Source organism: Acinonyx jubatus, chromosome E4 (genome assembly GCF_027475565.1).
Source record: "Acinonyx jubatus isolate Ajub_Pintada_27869175 chromosome E4, VMU_Ajub_asm_v1.0, whole genome shotgun sequence".
Lineage (NCBI taxonomy): Eukaryota > Metazoa > Chordata > Mammalia > Carnivora > Felidae > Acinonyx > Acinonyx jubatus.
The window spans coordinates 5946810-5963669 of NC_069395.1; the positions used below are offsets into that span (position 1 = coordinate 5946810).

General features: G+C 40.9%; 1 protein-coding gene across 5 annotated transcripts in view; it reads left to right on the plus strand.

Annotated features, from left to right (window-relative positions):
• Positions 1 to 16860, plus strand: part of ATF6 (activating transcription factor 6) — a 196978-nt gene that overhangs the window by 32988 nt on the left and 147130 nt on the right. For all 5 annotated transcript variants that reach the window (XM_027075083.2, XM_027075084.2, XM_027075082.2 and 2 more), the window contains 2 exons: positions 12666 to 12851; positions 14226 to 14317. In XM_027075083.2, coding sequence (XP_026930884.2) covers positions 12666 to 12851; positions 14226 to 14317 — 278 coding nt within the window. The remainder of the gene's footprint in view (positions 1 to 12665; positions 12852 to 14225; positions 14318 to 16860) is intronic.

The window sequence follows — 16860 nt, forward strand, 5'->3', positions numbered from 1 at the left end:
ATAGTGCGTGCATTTGTTAGACTCAAGTCCCATGAAATTGTGATAAATTTGAAGTGGTATAAATTTCTGATTAAAAATGGCCCAAAAGAAAAATTTTTCATTATGTGCTTTTTGTGCTTTTAAGCCAAAAGTGTGGTGAAAAAGCAGTAATTCAGCAAAAGAAAGCGTATCAGTCTTTTGTGGCTTTGTAAGGCTGACATGGCTTCTCTTTTCCTACCTTTTTTGTTCTTTTGTTTGGCTAGTTTCAGTCTCTGGAGACCTGCTACTGCCCTAAGTAGCGTTTTTTGCATACCGTATTCTGCAAACTGCATTAAGTGCCACATTTGCTGTTATGAAACAGTTTGCCTGGTTCAAATTATAATCTCACTCTTCCTGCCTTTTGCTGGTAAATCTGTTCTGTTTAACTCTTGGAAACCTCACCTAAGTTTTCAAGAAATGTGGTTGGGTTTTGGCTCTGATCGTGATGGAAAAAATGAACATGGTCTCTCATTTCAGGGTAGAAATTCTCTAATGCAGTTTCTCAGTAAATGGCAATCTTGGAACTACAGAGTTGCCTTCATAGGAGAGCGTGCTTATCTTTCTTTAAAGGGCCGTTGAATGTTGCCAGACATGGAACCAAGGGCTGAAAGCAAGCAGTCTGTTTAAATCTGCGTTGCCATGACTACTACCCTCTACCCACCATAATTCCATGAAGTTCATGAAGCATTATAGCTCTGGTTTTAGGTCCATGGAGTTATATTGTTGTAGTTGTCTTGTTTGGGATAAAAGACCAGGAAAAAAAAAAGTGTGGTGAAATTGTATTGTGTTGTCCTTCGCACTGGGCCAAGGTGAAGCAAACCCCTGTTGGAAATCAGTAGGTGGTAACAGTGGAAAGAAAATGATCAGGAGCTAGGTCAGAACTAGAAATCACATCAGATGGGAGGCTGATCTGGGAGAAATCACATCAGATGGGAGGCTGATCAGAGACAGGCTTTTGCTGACAGGAGGCCCCAGGCCTTCTTCTCAGCCCATTCATCCCATGAAGCATCTTACAAACCTTTTATTACCTTGTACTCTCTAATTCTTTACTTAGTGACCTTGACCCTCCCATCCCAGTCTCCTCCCTTTGGGGGATCCTACCCTAATCACTAAAGCCATCATAAGAAGCTGGGTGCTGGGGAGATCCCTTTCTACCTGCCTGCAGGTATTAGAAATCGCGTGAATGGGATTCTTCTAGCATAGTGAACTGGAACTTTGTCACTTCGTTTCTCTGGAGACACCGTTATACCGTTAGGTTTAAGATTTCGGGTATGTTAGTACTGTGAGCGTGGAGGTCACATGATATGGGCCCAGATGGATGCTGTGCACACGGTGTTTCTTTATTGCAGTGAAGGAATGCTGAGCTTTACAGCAAGTGGTGGGCAAGTTTCCTCATTGTCCAGAGGAAGACATTACCTCATCTCTCAAGGTTTCTTGCTGGAAACAGCCCTGAGAAATGGCCTGGGTAAAGAGTGGTCAGGGCCTTGTATTCTTGGCATGCCTGGGAAGACGTGTAGTAACACGACTCACAAGAGACCCTAGAGAAGTCCCTTTCAAGGAAAATACAAATCTAACGTAATTTATTTCCAGTGCAAAGCAATGCAGAGAAACTGTTAGAAAAATGGAGAGTGCCTGTGCTCTATTTTGGAAAAAAAAATTTCTTTTTCTTTTTTAATGACGCTTAAGCTGCTCGTTTTATCTGTGACACCCAAGAATGGGTTCTCTGTTATGTCTAAGAGTGAGCTGAATATCCTTAAATGGTGTGGCCAGCTTAGATCTAAGAAGATAAATAATGAATAGATACTTTTTATGACTAAATTCCTTCACAACACAGACATGGGATCATGATATTTCTGTAGGCTTTGAAAGTAAAGGAATCCATCAGAACAAATTCAACAGGAAGGATTTGGAGACCGAAAAAGCCATCCAGATTTTAGTAAAAGATTATTTCTGTGCTGACTGCTTTCTGGCTTTGCGGCTAGCAGGGACTCTGCAGATCAGAGAAAAACATGCTTTGTTAAAATATTTGTAGTTTCTCCTTAGATGGAGGTGTGGGCCTTCTAAAAATTTATCTTGAATAAGGACTTTGGCAAATCATTTCATTTGTGGCTACAGTGGTTTTGGAGAGGGAACAGAAGGTGTTTCTCCCCCCCGCCCTGCTGGTACCGCACTTAGATTTGTGTCATTAGGTTAGATTTGTGAACTGTGGCAGCTGTGGCATTCTTTGTTCTGTTTTTGTTTTTTTTTTTCAGTTTGGCATCTTGATCAGGTTAATAAATAATTCTTGAAAAAAAATTTTTTTAACATTTATTTTTGAGAGAGAGAGACAGAGCATGAGCAGGGGAGGGGCATAGAGAGAGGGAGGCACAGAATCCGAAGCAGGCTTCAGGCTCCAGGCTCTGAGCTGTCAGCACAGAGCCCGACGCGGGGCTCACACTCACGGACTCCAAGATCATGACCTGAGCCGAAGTCGGCCGCTTAACCGACTGAGCCACCCAGGCACCCCAGGAAATAATTATTTTTAAAGGGATGCTGATTTCCATCTTAATAAATAATTAATACTTAACTCCCTTTTCTCTGGTTTCCCTTCCTGCAACCTGTTCCTGAAGACAGTCCTTCCATGCCCCAGATGCTTTGTAGCTACTTGGTTCCCCTGTCCAGAAGCAGTCACTGTTACTAGTTTTTCATGCGTCGTTCCTGAGACAGTTCCTTAATATGTTGGTATTTACAGTTTTACCTATTTTACAGAAATGGTAACTAGTGCTTACATGCTGTCCTGCACCTTCCTTTTCCCCTTCAGTATATCTTCGCGTACTTGCCGTATCGGCACTTAGAACATTTTCTTGTTCCTTTACTAGCTGCGTGGTAGCCTGTTTCGTTAGGGTGTCCTAATTACTTAAGGTTTTTTCTTTATAAGCAGTCCCTTCGTTGAATAACTTGGTACTCATTTAATTTTGTTTATGTGCAAGTATATCTGTAGGAGAAATTCCTAGAACTGAAATTAGAGGCAGAAGGCAGGTAGTTTTTACGTTTCGATAGATATTGTCAAATGGCCCTCCATAGGGTAATTCTAATTTATTCTTCCACTTTGAGTGTATGAGAGAGAGTGCCAGTCACAGGGCCATGGACAGTGTCTCCATACACAGCTCCCCTTTTCTTCACGTCCCCCCTTTCCTTGCATCATTGATTATAGTACTGGGTATGTGCATTTGTCTGGAGAGAGAGTCTGTAGCTTTCTATGTAAATTTTTTTTTTTTAATAGCTTGTTGAGATAAAGTTCACCTTTAAAAGATCTAAAATTTAGTGGTTTTCAGTATATTCACAAAGTTGTGCTATGACAGGAGCTGCTATCTAATTGCAGAATGTTCTCATCCCCCTAAAAAGAACCTCCATACCCATTAGTGGTCATTCCTATTCCCCTCCTCTCCCCAGCCCCTGGCAATCACTAACCTGCTTTCTGTTTGTATGGAATTGCCTATCCTGGACATATTATGTCATGGAATTATACACAGGGTGGCCTTTTGTGTCTTCCTTCCTTCCTTCCTTCCTTCCTTCCTTTCTTTCTCTTTCTTTCTTTCTTTCTCTTTCTTCTTTTCTTTCTTTCTTTCTTTCTTTCTTTCTTTCTTTCTTCTCTTTCTTTCTCTTTCTTTCTTTCTTTCTCTTTCTTCTTTTCTTTCTTTCTTTCTTTTTCTTTCTTTCTTTTTTCTTTCTTTCTTTCTTTCTTTCTTTCTTTCTTTCTTTCTTTCTTTCTTTCTTTCTTTCTTTCTTTCTTTCTTAGTTTATTTATTTTGAGAGAGAGACAGAGAGAGCATGAGTGGGGAGGGGAAGAGAGAGAGAGAGAAGGAGAGAGAGAGAATCCCAAGCAGGCTCCACACTGGCAGTGCAGAAGAGCCTGATGTGGGACTCGAACTCACAGACCATGTGATGGTGACCTGAGCTAAAACCAAGAGTTGGACGCTCAACCGACACACAGAGAGAGAGAGTGTGAGCATGAGCAGGGGAGGGGCAGAGAGAGAGGGAGAGAGAGAATCCCAAGCAGGCTCTGTACTGTCAGCACAGAGCCTAATGTGGGGCTCGATCTCACAAACTATGAGATCATGCAAGAGTTGATGCTTAACCAGCTGAGCCACACAGGTGCCCTGAGATCAAAATCAAGGAGGCTTAACTGATCGAGCCACCCAGGCGCCCCCAAACCCTTTTTGATTTAGAGAGTATTTACAAATCAGTGAGAAAAATGCAAGTTAACCCAATAATCAAATGGATAAAATATGTGACTGGATAATTCACAAAGGAGAATGGCCAGGTATTTCGATGGCTGTCTATTCTGGAAGGGGCGTGCCCCCTGGAAGATTATATTTTATGACTCTGTGAAAGAATATTAATTATTAATGGAGGAGAACTTTTGACTGGTTAAATAATGGTATGCAAGGATTAAAAGTGTTAGGGTTAAAATTTTCTGTGGCTCTGCAGGTGTGTGTGTGTGCGTAGGCGCATGCATGTTAGGCTTTGTATATGGTGATAATTCTAATTATATTCATAATAATGATATCTCAAATATTTACAAGTTGCAGAAACAAACCATAAGAGACTTTTTTTTAATTTTAATTTTTTAACATTTATTTATTTTTGAGAGAGACAGAGACAGTGTGTGCGCGGGGGAGGGGCAGAGAGAAAGGGAGACACAGAATCCGAAGCCGGCCAGGCTCCGAGCTGTCAGCACAGAGCCAGACACGGGGCTCGAACTCACAAACCATGAGATCATGACCTGAGCCGAAATCAAGAAACCATAAGAGACTCTTAACAATAGAGACCAAACCGGGCGTCAGTGGAGGGCGGTGGGTGGGGCATGGGCTGGGTGAGTGATGGGTGTTAAGGAGGACACTTGTCTTGAGCATGTAAGATGCTTAGTTAGATGTAAGTGATGAATCGTTAAATTCTCCCGAAGGCGCTACTACATTGTATGTTATATATATAACTAGAATTTATATAAAAATTTGAAGAAAACAATTAAAAAAAAATTGCAGAAACAAAAATTCTCCAGAGAACACCGGTACCTTCACCCATTCACCTGTTAACATTTTACCCCATTTGCTTTATTAGTTTGTTCTTTCTGCCTGTCTCTCCATCCACACACATACTCGGTTTTCCCCCCTGAACTACTGTAGAGTAAGTTACATACTCTGTAGTCCTTTACCACTAAACATTTCAGTTTGTATTTTTTCAGAATAGGGATAATCTCTTAAATACCCACAGTATAGTTATCAGCTTCATTAATTTACATTTGTAAAATACTTTAATCAACTCTCAGTATTACAGTTTTATCAGTTGACACAATTATCTCCTTTATTGAAAAATTTCCCTTTCAGTACAAGAACCAGTCAAGGGCCAGATACTGCATTTTGTTGTTATCTGTCTGTAGCTTCTTTAAATCTGGAACATTTCGACAATCCTTGTCTTTTTGACACTGTAGGAGAATTCGGCTCTAATACAGTTTGATAAGTACTTCACATTCATATTGGGTTATAAATAATTTGTTTTCACAGAGTCCTATTTGATACTTACAAAATCCTTGTAGAGTGGGTACTGTTGATTCCCATTTTACCATGGAAGGAATCAGTTAGGTGTTTTAGCCAAGATCATCTTGCTAAGATGGCTACATTGATAAAGTAGTATGTGCCGCACTTGTCTAAGTGCCTGACTCACAGATATTTAAGCCTCCTAACAGCCCTTTGAGGTGAACGAGAGCCCCGATACATCCAGAGTAAGGGGCAGACCGAGGGATCTTGGGGGAATGTGAATTATACTTGGGCTGTTTTTCAGTTTCTGCAACGATTAAAGGTGATTCCCAGGTTTTGTCTGTTTTTGTTTCGTAAGTCATTTTTAAAATTTAAAATCTGAAAATAGGAGCTGGGTTGTGGGCAGATATTTTCAATATTGCTTTATTTGCGCAGTTTATCTGAGCAGCTATGAGGCACATTGGTGATGGAGTTCAGAATTTTTGCCTCCTCACTCAATCTGTTCATAGCTGCAGGGCAGCTCCCCTTACTGAACCTTTCGTATGTGTGGTACATTGTAGTTTACAAAGAACCTTCGTGTCCGTTCGCTGTGTAATCCTCGCCTAATCATCTGACTTGCTCCATCTGAGTTAGGATTCAAGCCTAGGCCTTGTCTCAGTCCAGTGCTCTTGTCACTACTCTGTGCTCCATTAGCGGGGCTTTACTTTCAACGCAGCCCTGATGCAGCATGAATTTCAAATTATTTCGTCTTGAAACTTGCTGCCGCCTTTTCTCTCCCTCTACAAATGTATTCTCTTAATTTGTAAAAATTTTCAGCAGGTGGTTGTAAGTCTTGAGAGACAAAGTATAGAGACTGATCTTAGGTGAACAATTTGGTGATCTCAAAATCGACAGCAAAGTTAGTCTTATCCGTATCTTATGATGCAGTAGTCATTTCCGGGACGTGCGGTAGTTCAGTATGGGTGGTTAGCATCAGTACTGGAACCGTTTTGGTTTTAGATTGAATGAGACCTTTAGGGGATTCACGGGGTGGCTCTCAAGTTTTTGTCCACAGTCCACAGTAAGAAATGTGTTTTACATCTTTCTCAACACACATGATCTAGGGAGACAATAAGTAAGCTCTTACTACATTTAAAGCATTCTGTTTCCTTTTATTTTATCCTGTGCTTTTCTGTCAAGTTTTTTTTAAGTCTCTTATGACCCACTAAATTTATCATGCTACTTGCTATTGGGTTATAATAGGTTCAAGAACACCATTCTGGTCTAACCCCCTTTTATTACTGCCGTGAAAACGGGCCCTGGGAGCAGAAATGAGTCTTTTAAGATCTTCCAGTTACTTCATTGCAGTCCTAGACTAAGAATTAAGGACACCAGTTTCCGGTACTGTATTGTCATCTGATGACTTCAGTTACTGTTACTCTTAGGTGGCTGCTCCACTTATTTCTGGGGCCGTGTGAAGCAGGGAAACTGCTCCGAGGATCCCTGATGATCCCTGTACATAGGACGTCCTCCGTCCTTCAGGAGGCCGTGCCCAGCTGTGCGGTTTGCCCGAGAGCATCTGGTGGACGCTTCTGCCTTTGTCTTTCTGCCGGTCCTTCCCCTTCGCTCAGAACAGGCGGTTGCGTAGGGCAGCCCGGGCCTGCAGTTAGCAGGGGTTACGTCTGTTACCTTTTCTCACCCGTGAAATCATACTACCTGTCCAAAGGCATTCCGCGTTAAAAAAATAAAAGTTTGTAGGGTGAAGATTATTGCCTTGACTCTGCCAATTAAATGGCTCAGGTGGCCAGTAATGAAGCTGCTTTATTTAATTTTTGGTGACCAGGAACTGGGTATAACACACACACACACACACACACAACTTAATAGAAGGAGTAAAATGAAATTTTGGCTTTCTGTCATGAGATTTGAGAAGAGTACAGGTAGTATAAGTGGAAAGTTTCCCCTTTTCTGTTTTGAACAATTTTATGAGAAAAAGGGGAGTATTGTGTGTATGTGTGTATGTGTGTGTATATATATATTTTTTTTTTTAAGGAGTTTTTTCTTTATTTTTTAAGTTTATTAATTTTGAGAGAGACAGAGACAGTGTGAGTGGGGGCAGGGGGGCAGAGAGGGAGAGAGAGAGAATCCCAAGCAGGCTTCCTGCTGCCAGCGCAGAGCCTGATGTGGGGCTTGAACCCATGAAACCATGAGATGATGACCTGAGCCGAAATCCAGAGTCAGACGCTTAATCTACTGAGCTACCGAAGTCCCTCTTTCTTTTTTCCCTTTTTTTTTTAAGTTTATTTATTTATTTTGAGAGAGAGAGGGAAGGTGAGAGAGAATCCCAAGGAGGCTCTACACTGTCAGCACAGAGCCAGACGTGGGTCTCAAACTCCCAAACCATGAGATCATGACCAAAATCAAGAGTTGGAAGCTTAACTGACTGAGCCACCCAGGTGCCCCTAAAAGGGTTTTTATTTTTATTTATTTTTTAGAAGTTTTCATTTTTAAGTCACTGTACCCAACATGGGCTCAAACTCAAAACCCTGAGATCAGCAGTCACAGGCTCCATGGACTGAGCCAGCCAGGTGCCCCCAAAAGGGAGTATTCTTAAGATTCCCAAGAGAAATAAAATCAGAATACTTAATTGATTTGAATATTTAAAGTAAAGTTGTGGGGCGTCTGGGTGGCTCAGTCAGTTAAGTGACCGACTTCGGCTCAGTTCATGATCTCGCGGTCCGTGAGTTCGAGCCCCGCGTCGGGCTCTGTGCTGATAGCTCGGAGCCTGGAGCCTGCTTCTGTTTCTGTCTCCCTCTCTCTCTGCCCCTCCCCCATTCGTGCTCTGTCTCTCCCTGCCTTTCAAAAATGAGTAAATGTTAAAAAAAATTTAAAAAAAAGGAATAGTAATAAAGTTGCCACAAATTAAATTTGATAATGATTTTAGCTGTACACGTTTTTTTGGAATGTATTTATAAATATATTTACTGTGATATTCAGTAATATATGTTACATAAATTAGAAATGTGTGAGTTATAAAATGTGTGTGTTATATAAATCAGAAATTGGCTTTTAAATCAACTTCAAATAGACAAAGTTTCTTTCTTCTTTTATTTAATGGAAAAATTGGGTTGTCTAATAACGATGAAGAGGTTAATCAGTGACCGTTTCTGCGTTAGGTATAAGTTTAGAGGGAGAGATTCACCAAAATAAGAAATAGAACCAAGGCAATGGCACCCATGAAGCCAGTGATTTCATCCATGGTGATCAGTACTTGATCTGGCTTGAGTTTGTGCGAGATGTTGGAATGTATTTTGTAGCATTAAAATATCCTATTTTTGTATCTGATTTATAGCCATACAGGACTTTGAAGCTCATTTCTTAGCAACATCACAGAATCAAAGGTCTAGATGGTCTGTTTTTTTTTATAAGAACATAATATAGTATTGCTTGATCGTGAACTTTTAAAATTAAAAAACAAAATGCAAACGGATTTGGAATTTTGACTCAAATTGGTGGAGCCTTCAAAAGCAAAAGTACATATTCATCTGTGAAAGTTCTTCTTTTCTACAAGTCTTTCTTACAGTCAAATGTTCGTTTAATAATGCAACACCTTATTTTACAGTGTAGTGGCACTAAAGGGAGAGTATTTTATAGCTGTGAAGTTTTTCCTTTTTCTTTTTCTAAGCACAGTGCTTGATGGGAGAGTTGTCTGAAGCAGGATGATCAGAAGCAGGGACTGACCACCTCTTCGCTCATTTCAGTCCTGTTAAACATCTGACAGCCCATAAGTGAGATGTGCCAATTGATTAATGAGCCAGAGTACTGATTTTATGTTTTCAGACTGCTAGCACAGGAGATGAAGCATTGTAGATACAGGCGTTTCCATAGCCTTCCTTTTCAAACAGGTACATAATGAAAGTAAGCACGGAGTTCACGAGGTTAGGGTGCCATGTTGAGATTCAGGACTTCCCATTTGGTATAAAAAGCAGTGTGGTGCTGTTATGTACCGGGATTGTGTGTGCTGGGCTTAGAGTCAGCCACTCTAAGTTCTAGCTGTGGCACGTCTACTCTCCAACAGTGGATCCAATGAGGAGGCTTATTTTAAAGAATCTTGAAAACTGTAATAATTTCAACAGGAGGAGATTGATATAGAACATCAAGATAACTGAAATACCATGCATTCTCATTGCATGTCAAAGCTGATCATAATACATCCGGGGTGCCCGAGTGGCTCAGTTGGTTAAGCGTCCAACTCAGGTCATGATCTCACGTTTTGTGAGTTTGAACCCTGCATTGGGCTCCACGCTGACAGTGTGGGGCCTGCTTGGGATTCTCTCTCTCCCTCCCTCTCTCTCTGCCACTTCCTCGCTTGTGCTCTGTCTCTCTCAGAAAGAATGAACAAAAGAAATAAATTAAAAAAGATGATCATAATACATTCATGCAAAAATCAGTATACAAAATAGTAACTACAATGTAATTTTTCTTGTAAAATATACCCCCCACCAGAAACACAAACACCGTGTGTGTGTGTGTGTGTGTGTGTGTGTGTGTGTGTGTGTGTGTATGTGTGTGTGTAGTCTGAAAATCATAATTTTTTGGTCTAGGAAATACAGAATAACTTAAATATTATACATTCAAATAGCTGAAGATAGCTTGCTGAGATGTAAAGTTGGAACTCTTATGTTTGGCAATTCCTGTGGGTTTCATTTATTTTTACTCTCTATCCTTTGTGTTTATTGGTAGTATTGAGTGTTTATTTTTGGAACTATTGTATCTTTTTCTCTGGGAAGCAATGAATGGCCACAGGTGGTTTTCATTTTTTTTAGCATGAGGCATGTGCACTGACAGCCTTTGAAACTCTCATGCTGTATAATGTGCAGGTGCTTTTATTGTTTATAGAAATTCCTAATCCTTGTTTGAAATTTATTAAATGGTGTGCCATCTGTAAGCCTCCCTAAATTCCGCAGATTAATTAGCCTTTAAAGTAAGGTTGCCTTTTATCTAACGTTAGTATAAACTCTTCCATCTGGGAACCTTCTCTTTCATGCGCTTGTTCAGTGTTCTGTATACTTTAGCACTCTGGAATTAAGTATTAATTATGGACCCTGGCCTTCTCAGTAACCATGAAGAACACTAAGAATAACAGTAGACTGAACAAAGTGGCATTGTCCAGAGACTGCTTTGACGTGGTGAAGAATCATCCATCATGGCTTGGCCGCTGCTGTGTGTGTGCGTGTGCGTGTGTGCACCGTGTTACTGAAGAGCGGGATGGTTACTCCTTAGGGAAGGTTTGCCAATGATGGTTACATAAGTTAGCATTCCTACGAAGCTTCAGTAAAGGAAGGAAAAAAGAGAAAAACACCCTCTTTTGACATCTCCTGTAGTTTTTTTTTTTTTCTCTTGTAGCTTCTGATTGAAAGTTTGTTGACAGTATTTGGTGCAGAGAGATTGGCTTTGGCTCTTTCGAGGAAGTGTTGTGTGGGGTTGGAATTGTGTTATTATTTTAAAAGAAATCAATATTATTTAATTCTGTTTACTGGTCTCACTGAGCCATTGAATGCCACAGAGTGGAACGTTTATTTTTTAAAGTCAGTTACAAAACCTATAAAGTCAGTAGTTCAGTCATCTGTGTACTTTAAAAATAATCAGTTTAATATTAATTTGGTGCTTTTTATGGACTTAATTTTGCTGCCTCACCCTCTGCCTCAAATAAATTAGACTAATGCTGTTAGTTCATTATGGACAAATAGGTTCCATAAGTTCTCACTTAGAAAATGTGACGCAAATAATTTTTCTCAATAAGTTGTGATTATGGAAGATATTGTGGGTAGTAAGCAAACATGTAGAATTACATAGTTTTGGCTTCTAATGTAAAAAATTGAGGTTGAGAGAGAGTTAACACTCCCGAAACAGTGGAGAACATTAAAGTGTTCAGGTATATTTTCCAAGTTATAAGGGCGTAAGACATTCAGGAAAGATGGTTTAGCATAAGCACAGTGTGGAGGACCCTGAGATTTAGGTTAGTGGAGGAGACCGCATTACAAACTGGCATAGATGGTATGACTAAAGGAATGAATTAGGTGTGTGTGGAGATTGGGGGGTAGCCTCAAATGATCAGAATTTGGGTGTGGATTGAATGGTTGTTGGGTTAGGGCAGAAGGTTTCGTTATTTAGGGGGGTGGTCACATCATGGAAGGCCTTGAAAACAGGTGGCCAACTATGATGCAGGAATAGCTTGTTTTTGCAATAGAATAGCAAGGTTTTTTGTTGTTGTTTTGCAGGGTGACTAATCTTGCAGATGGTAGACAGGAAGAGATTGGAGACCATTGAAAATATGTAGGAGACTATTGCAGTAGCCTGTAGAGATGTGGTCATGAGAGCCTGCTTTAGGAGGGTGACAGCAGCAATAGAGAGAACAGATTAAGTGAGACAACACTGTTCGGGGAAGAAACTTGGTCATTAGCATAGCCTCAGTGCATATTTAGTGAGTGAATCGGATTGAGAGAGGGGATAAATATGGGGAATGAAGGAAAAATAAGTTGATGGTCACTTCCTCCTAGATATCTTGAGAGGCATTTATGACTGAGAGAAGATGGATAGATAAATCCAGATAGAGGGAGATGATGAGTTCAGTTTGTGGGAACTGAATTTGAAGTGATGGTAACTTTGCAAGTAGAAGTGGCCTTATAAGCAGTTGGATACGGGGTTCTGGAAAACAGTCAGTTCAGAGCCTGAGTCTAAAGGTGTGTGGATATGTACATATATGTATATGTCAGGACACTTTCTGAGTTTCGTTTCTTTTCTTTTTCTTTTTTTTCCCTGAGTTTCTAAAGGGAAAATTGGAAGATCAATAAATAAGCCTTAGAAAAACATCAGAAGAAACCATTTCACATTTAGGTTTTAGAAGGCCTTAACCATTTGATTTCATTTTGCTTTGTTTAATATTTTTTAAAACCTGTTTTAAAACAAACATAACCTATGTTTCCAACAGATATGTTTTAAAGCAAACATAACAGTCGTTTGCTTTTTTTTTTTAGTTGCTTGTTTTGTTTGTTTTTTGCTATGAACAAAAAATAATTGTTAAATAAAAATCAGTCTATTCTGATCTGGTTCTAAAATTGGTATGTTTTGATTCATTGTAACTTTTTCTAGATTGCTGTACTAAGGAGACAGCAACGTATGATAAAAAATCGAGAGTCCGCGTGTCAGTCCCGCAAGAAGAAGAAAGAATATATGCTTGGCTTGGAGGCCAGGTTAAAGGCCGCGCTCTCGGAGAATGAGAAGCTCAAGAAGGAGAACGGGTCACTGAAGAGGCAGCTGGACGAAGTGGTGTCCGAGGTGAGGGCCAGCGACGCAGCCCCGACAAGATGGGTTCAGGCATTCTTTTTTCCTGAGAAACCATTGGGAATGGTGTGCGTTTTAAATTGTGTAAACTGGGGCGCCTGGGTGGCGCAGTCGGTTAAGCGTCCGACTTCACCCAGGTCACGATCTTGTGGCCCGTGAGTTCGAGCCCCGCGTCAGGCTCTGGGCTGATGGCTCGGAGCCTGGAGCCTGTTTCCGATTCTGTGTCTCCCTCTCTCTCTGCCCCTCCCCCGTTCATGCTCTGTCTCTCTCTGTCCCCAAAATAAATAAAAAACGTTGGAAAAAAAAAATAATAAATTGTGTAAACTAAGAGTACTAGGAAAAAGAGGGTGCGTTAAGCCCTAAAGCATTTGCAGTCGGAATGAAGCATTGGGAAAAGGAGCTCACGAATTGTACCTCCCAACCTGCGTTCAAAAGCTGTGTTTCTGGGGTACCCCTCTCTTTCTGACTAAGTGAATCACCGTGAGGACCTTCAGTAGTCCTGCCAGGTCTTTCCTTTTAAAAAAGAAAATACAGGGGTGCCTGGGTGGCCCAGTCGATTAAGTGTCCGACTTCGGCTCAGGTCATGATCTCCCAGTTTGTGGGTTCAAGCCCCGCATCGGGTTCTGCGCTGACAGCTCGGAGCCTGCAGCCTGCTTTGGTTTCTTTGCCTCCCTCTCTTCTCTGCCCCTCTCCTCCTCATGTTCTGTCTCTCTCTGTTTCTCAAAAATATATAAACGGTTAAAAACAAATTTTAGAAAGAAAATACAAAATAAAATTTTAAATCGTTTCTCTGTCCACCTAACCCCCATTATGTGTTTTGCATGTTGTTGCCATGCTGGTCCCGATAAAGTCGACCTTCTCCTTGATTCTGTTCCTGAAACCTGCAGTTTCAGGATTTGCCACTGCAACGCTGTCTGGAACTGAATGGATGCCTGTGCCCAACGAGTGGGCTTCCTCCATTGGGGTTCTCTGTTTTGCCCTGAGCGCCTGGGAGATTTAAGAGACCGGGGGGGGGCGGGGGGGGGGGGGACTACAGATGTATCTGAAAATTCTTTGAAGACCCATAGAAGTGTTAAGTGGTTGAATTCTTTCCTTTTGGGGGGAAGAGGAAAGTGCAACAGTGGCCACTATGTTTCTTTTCTCCTGCTCCTTTGTTTTTCTCTGCTACAATTAGGGAACTAAGAAGGCTGCGCTCTAGCCTTGTGAAAAGTACCATTTCCTCACCTTTGAGGTTTATTATTATTATTATTATTATTATTATTATTTTTTAACTAATAACTGCTGAAGAGGAGTGTGCTTATCTTACCCGTTGCTTTTTGCGAGATTAGTGTGTAGTTTAACCGTATTTGACATGGTTATTTCTTTCAGAACCAGAGGCTTAAAGTTCCTAATCCGAAACGAAGAGCTGTCTGTGTGATGGTGGTGTTGGCGTTTATAGTGCTCAACTATGGACCCATGAAGTGAGTGTGTTTTGTCTGCAAACACTGTTTATTTATTTTGGATACAAACACTAAAAATTTTAGTTCTCATTGTTTTCACCTCTAGTCATAAGCTAGGAAAAACAGATTTGTTTTGTTTTCCTCGGAGACAATATTTAGGTAAGAAGAAAGGAGAAGAAAGACTCGTTCCTCTTCCTTGTTCTTCCCCTAAGTTTAGTGGAAAAATCATGTCGTTTAATGGAGAAAGCCTTAAGTTATTAAACAGATCGGTGGTGAGGCAGAGTTCGAGCCCCGCATCGGGCTCTGTGCTGACGGCTCGGAGCCTGGAGCCTGCTTTGGATTCTGTGTCTCCCTCTCTCTGCCCCTCCCCCACTCATGCTCTGTCTCTCACTCTCAAAAAAAAGAAAATTAAATTAAAAGATTAAAAAAGAATTAAAAAGAATACGGAACCATTACATATAAACATAAATAACATTTTTATGGAAAATAACTATTTTCCAGACCCTCAAAAATTGAGTGAGAGGAGTAGCATTATTTTATTTATATTTGCCAAAAATCTTGATAGAAGCCAGCTCTATTCTCCTGTTTCTTCCTATAATCCGTTTTGATAAATTGTTTTGGTTGAGATAAATGGAGAAAATCTAGATTCCCATAGGTATGTAGTTGAAAAGGGGAGAACCTTACTGACCCTTTGAAAGAATCTTGGGATCCTCAGGGCTTCACAGAACTGCTGACTTAATTTCTTTAACTGTTCTCCTATTAATGGGCATGTAGGTTATTTTGAGTTATACAAATATACATACATATTAAATATATACCAGATATACATTTTAAACACATAAATGTTTATGTGCACATATAAAAATATAGTTATGTAAAACACATAGATCTAAAACGTATACATATAACATGTATTCCTATATATATGTAGAAAGATTATATATTGTGGGTATATATTTATTAGAGTCTAAGTATTCTAATTCATACCTTAGAATTAGAAGGTATGAATATCTGGAATCGTGATGGAGTCTGCCAGATTGCCTCAAGTGCTGTGTGCTCATTTCGCATCTAGGCTATTATGTAAGGTGCTTATTTATTCATTCAGTCACACATCCGGCAGATATTTATAGAGTACTTACAATTTGCCAGGTAGTGAGTAAGGAGCCAGGGATGCAAACATGAATACGAGTACAGACTAGTAAAAGAAGTGGATATGGAAACAACTGTAGCATGAGTAAGACTTACGTAGATGTCATCTAAAGATGTGGGCCTACTCTTGAAGGGACACAGAAGTACCCAGTAACTCTGATAATGACAGTCTCGGAGGCTTTATGCAGTAGCATTCGATGAACAGTAAAGAGGACGGGGTTGGGGATAGGTGTTGTTTTGTAAGCCCTCATGAATTAATAGAGATTTGGGGGGGGCGGGAAGAGAAATTTATTTATTTTTAAAAATATTTATTTAGAGAGAGAGTGAGAGCTTGAATATGCGTGCATGAACAGGGGAGGGGCAGAGGGAGGGAGAGAATCCCAAGCAGGTTCTGTGCCCAACACAGAGCCTGAAGTGGTCTTGATCTCACAGCTGTGAGATTGTGACCTGAGCTGAAATCGAGTCAGATGTTTAATTGAGCCACCCAGGTGCTCCTCACTTATTTATTTTTGAGACAGAGTGAGAGAGCGGGGGAGGGGCAGAGAGAGGGAGAGAGAGAGTCCCAAGCAGGCTCTGCACTGTTGGTGTAGAGCCCAACATAGGGGTTGATCCCACGAACCATGAGATCATGACATGAGCCCATGTCAGGAGTCGAATGCTCAACTGACTGAGCCACCCAGGTGCCCCAGAGACAAAGACAAAATGTTTTTTGATGACTTAATGATTTTTACATTTGAGGATGAAGGGGGTGTGTGGGGGGATGGCTCTCATTTCTGTGAACAGAGGATTGATTGATTTTGGAAGGAGGAGACAGACGATGGTCCCATTTTATCAAGACGGTTTTGTGTCCAAAAAATTAGACGGATGGTACAAACAGCAAAATTGAGAATGGAGAAAGCTCAAATAGTTGAACATCCTGAGGAGTAGCCAGAGGAGATCTGTGTCTGTTTCTTCGTGGAGGCTTTTGGAACAGAAAGCCAAGAAGTACTGGGCAGATCTGGGAAGTGTTCAAGTTTAAAAAAAAAAGCATGCTTTAAAAGACTTAGATTGAAGAAAAGCAACAAAGAGCTGGAGGGAATGAAGAAATATCAAAGTATCTTAACAGGTTGGGATTTGTCCAGACACCAAGAAGAAAGGAGAAAAGAAACTGGCCATGAAACTCATAAAAAGCCAGGAACTGTTTCTTCTAGAGAAAGTCTGGCACGGATGGTAAAGCATCAAAGCTGAGAGGGCAGCACGAGCAGTCTGAAGGACTGACCCATGCCCCCCTGCACCAGACGTTGGCGGTGTTGCTGCTCCATCCCGTATGGTCCTGGGAAGCTTGCTTGATTGACCCTGTCATTTGCAGCCCCTTCACTTCAAGACTGAAGATCTGCTCAGGGCTGGGAATCTTCCAGAGGAGCAGAAACTCCCCA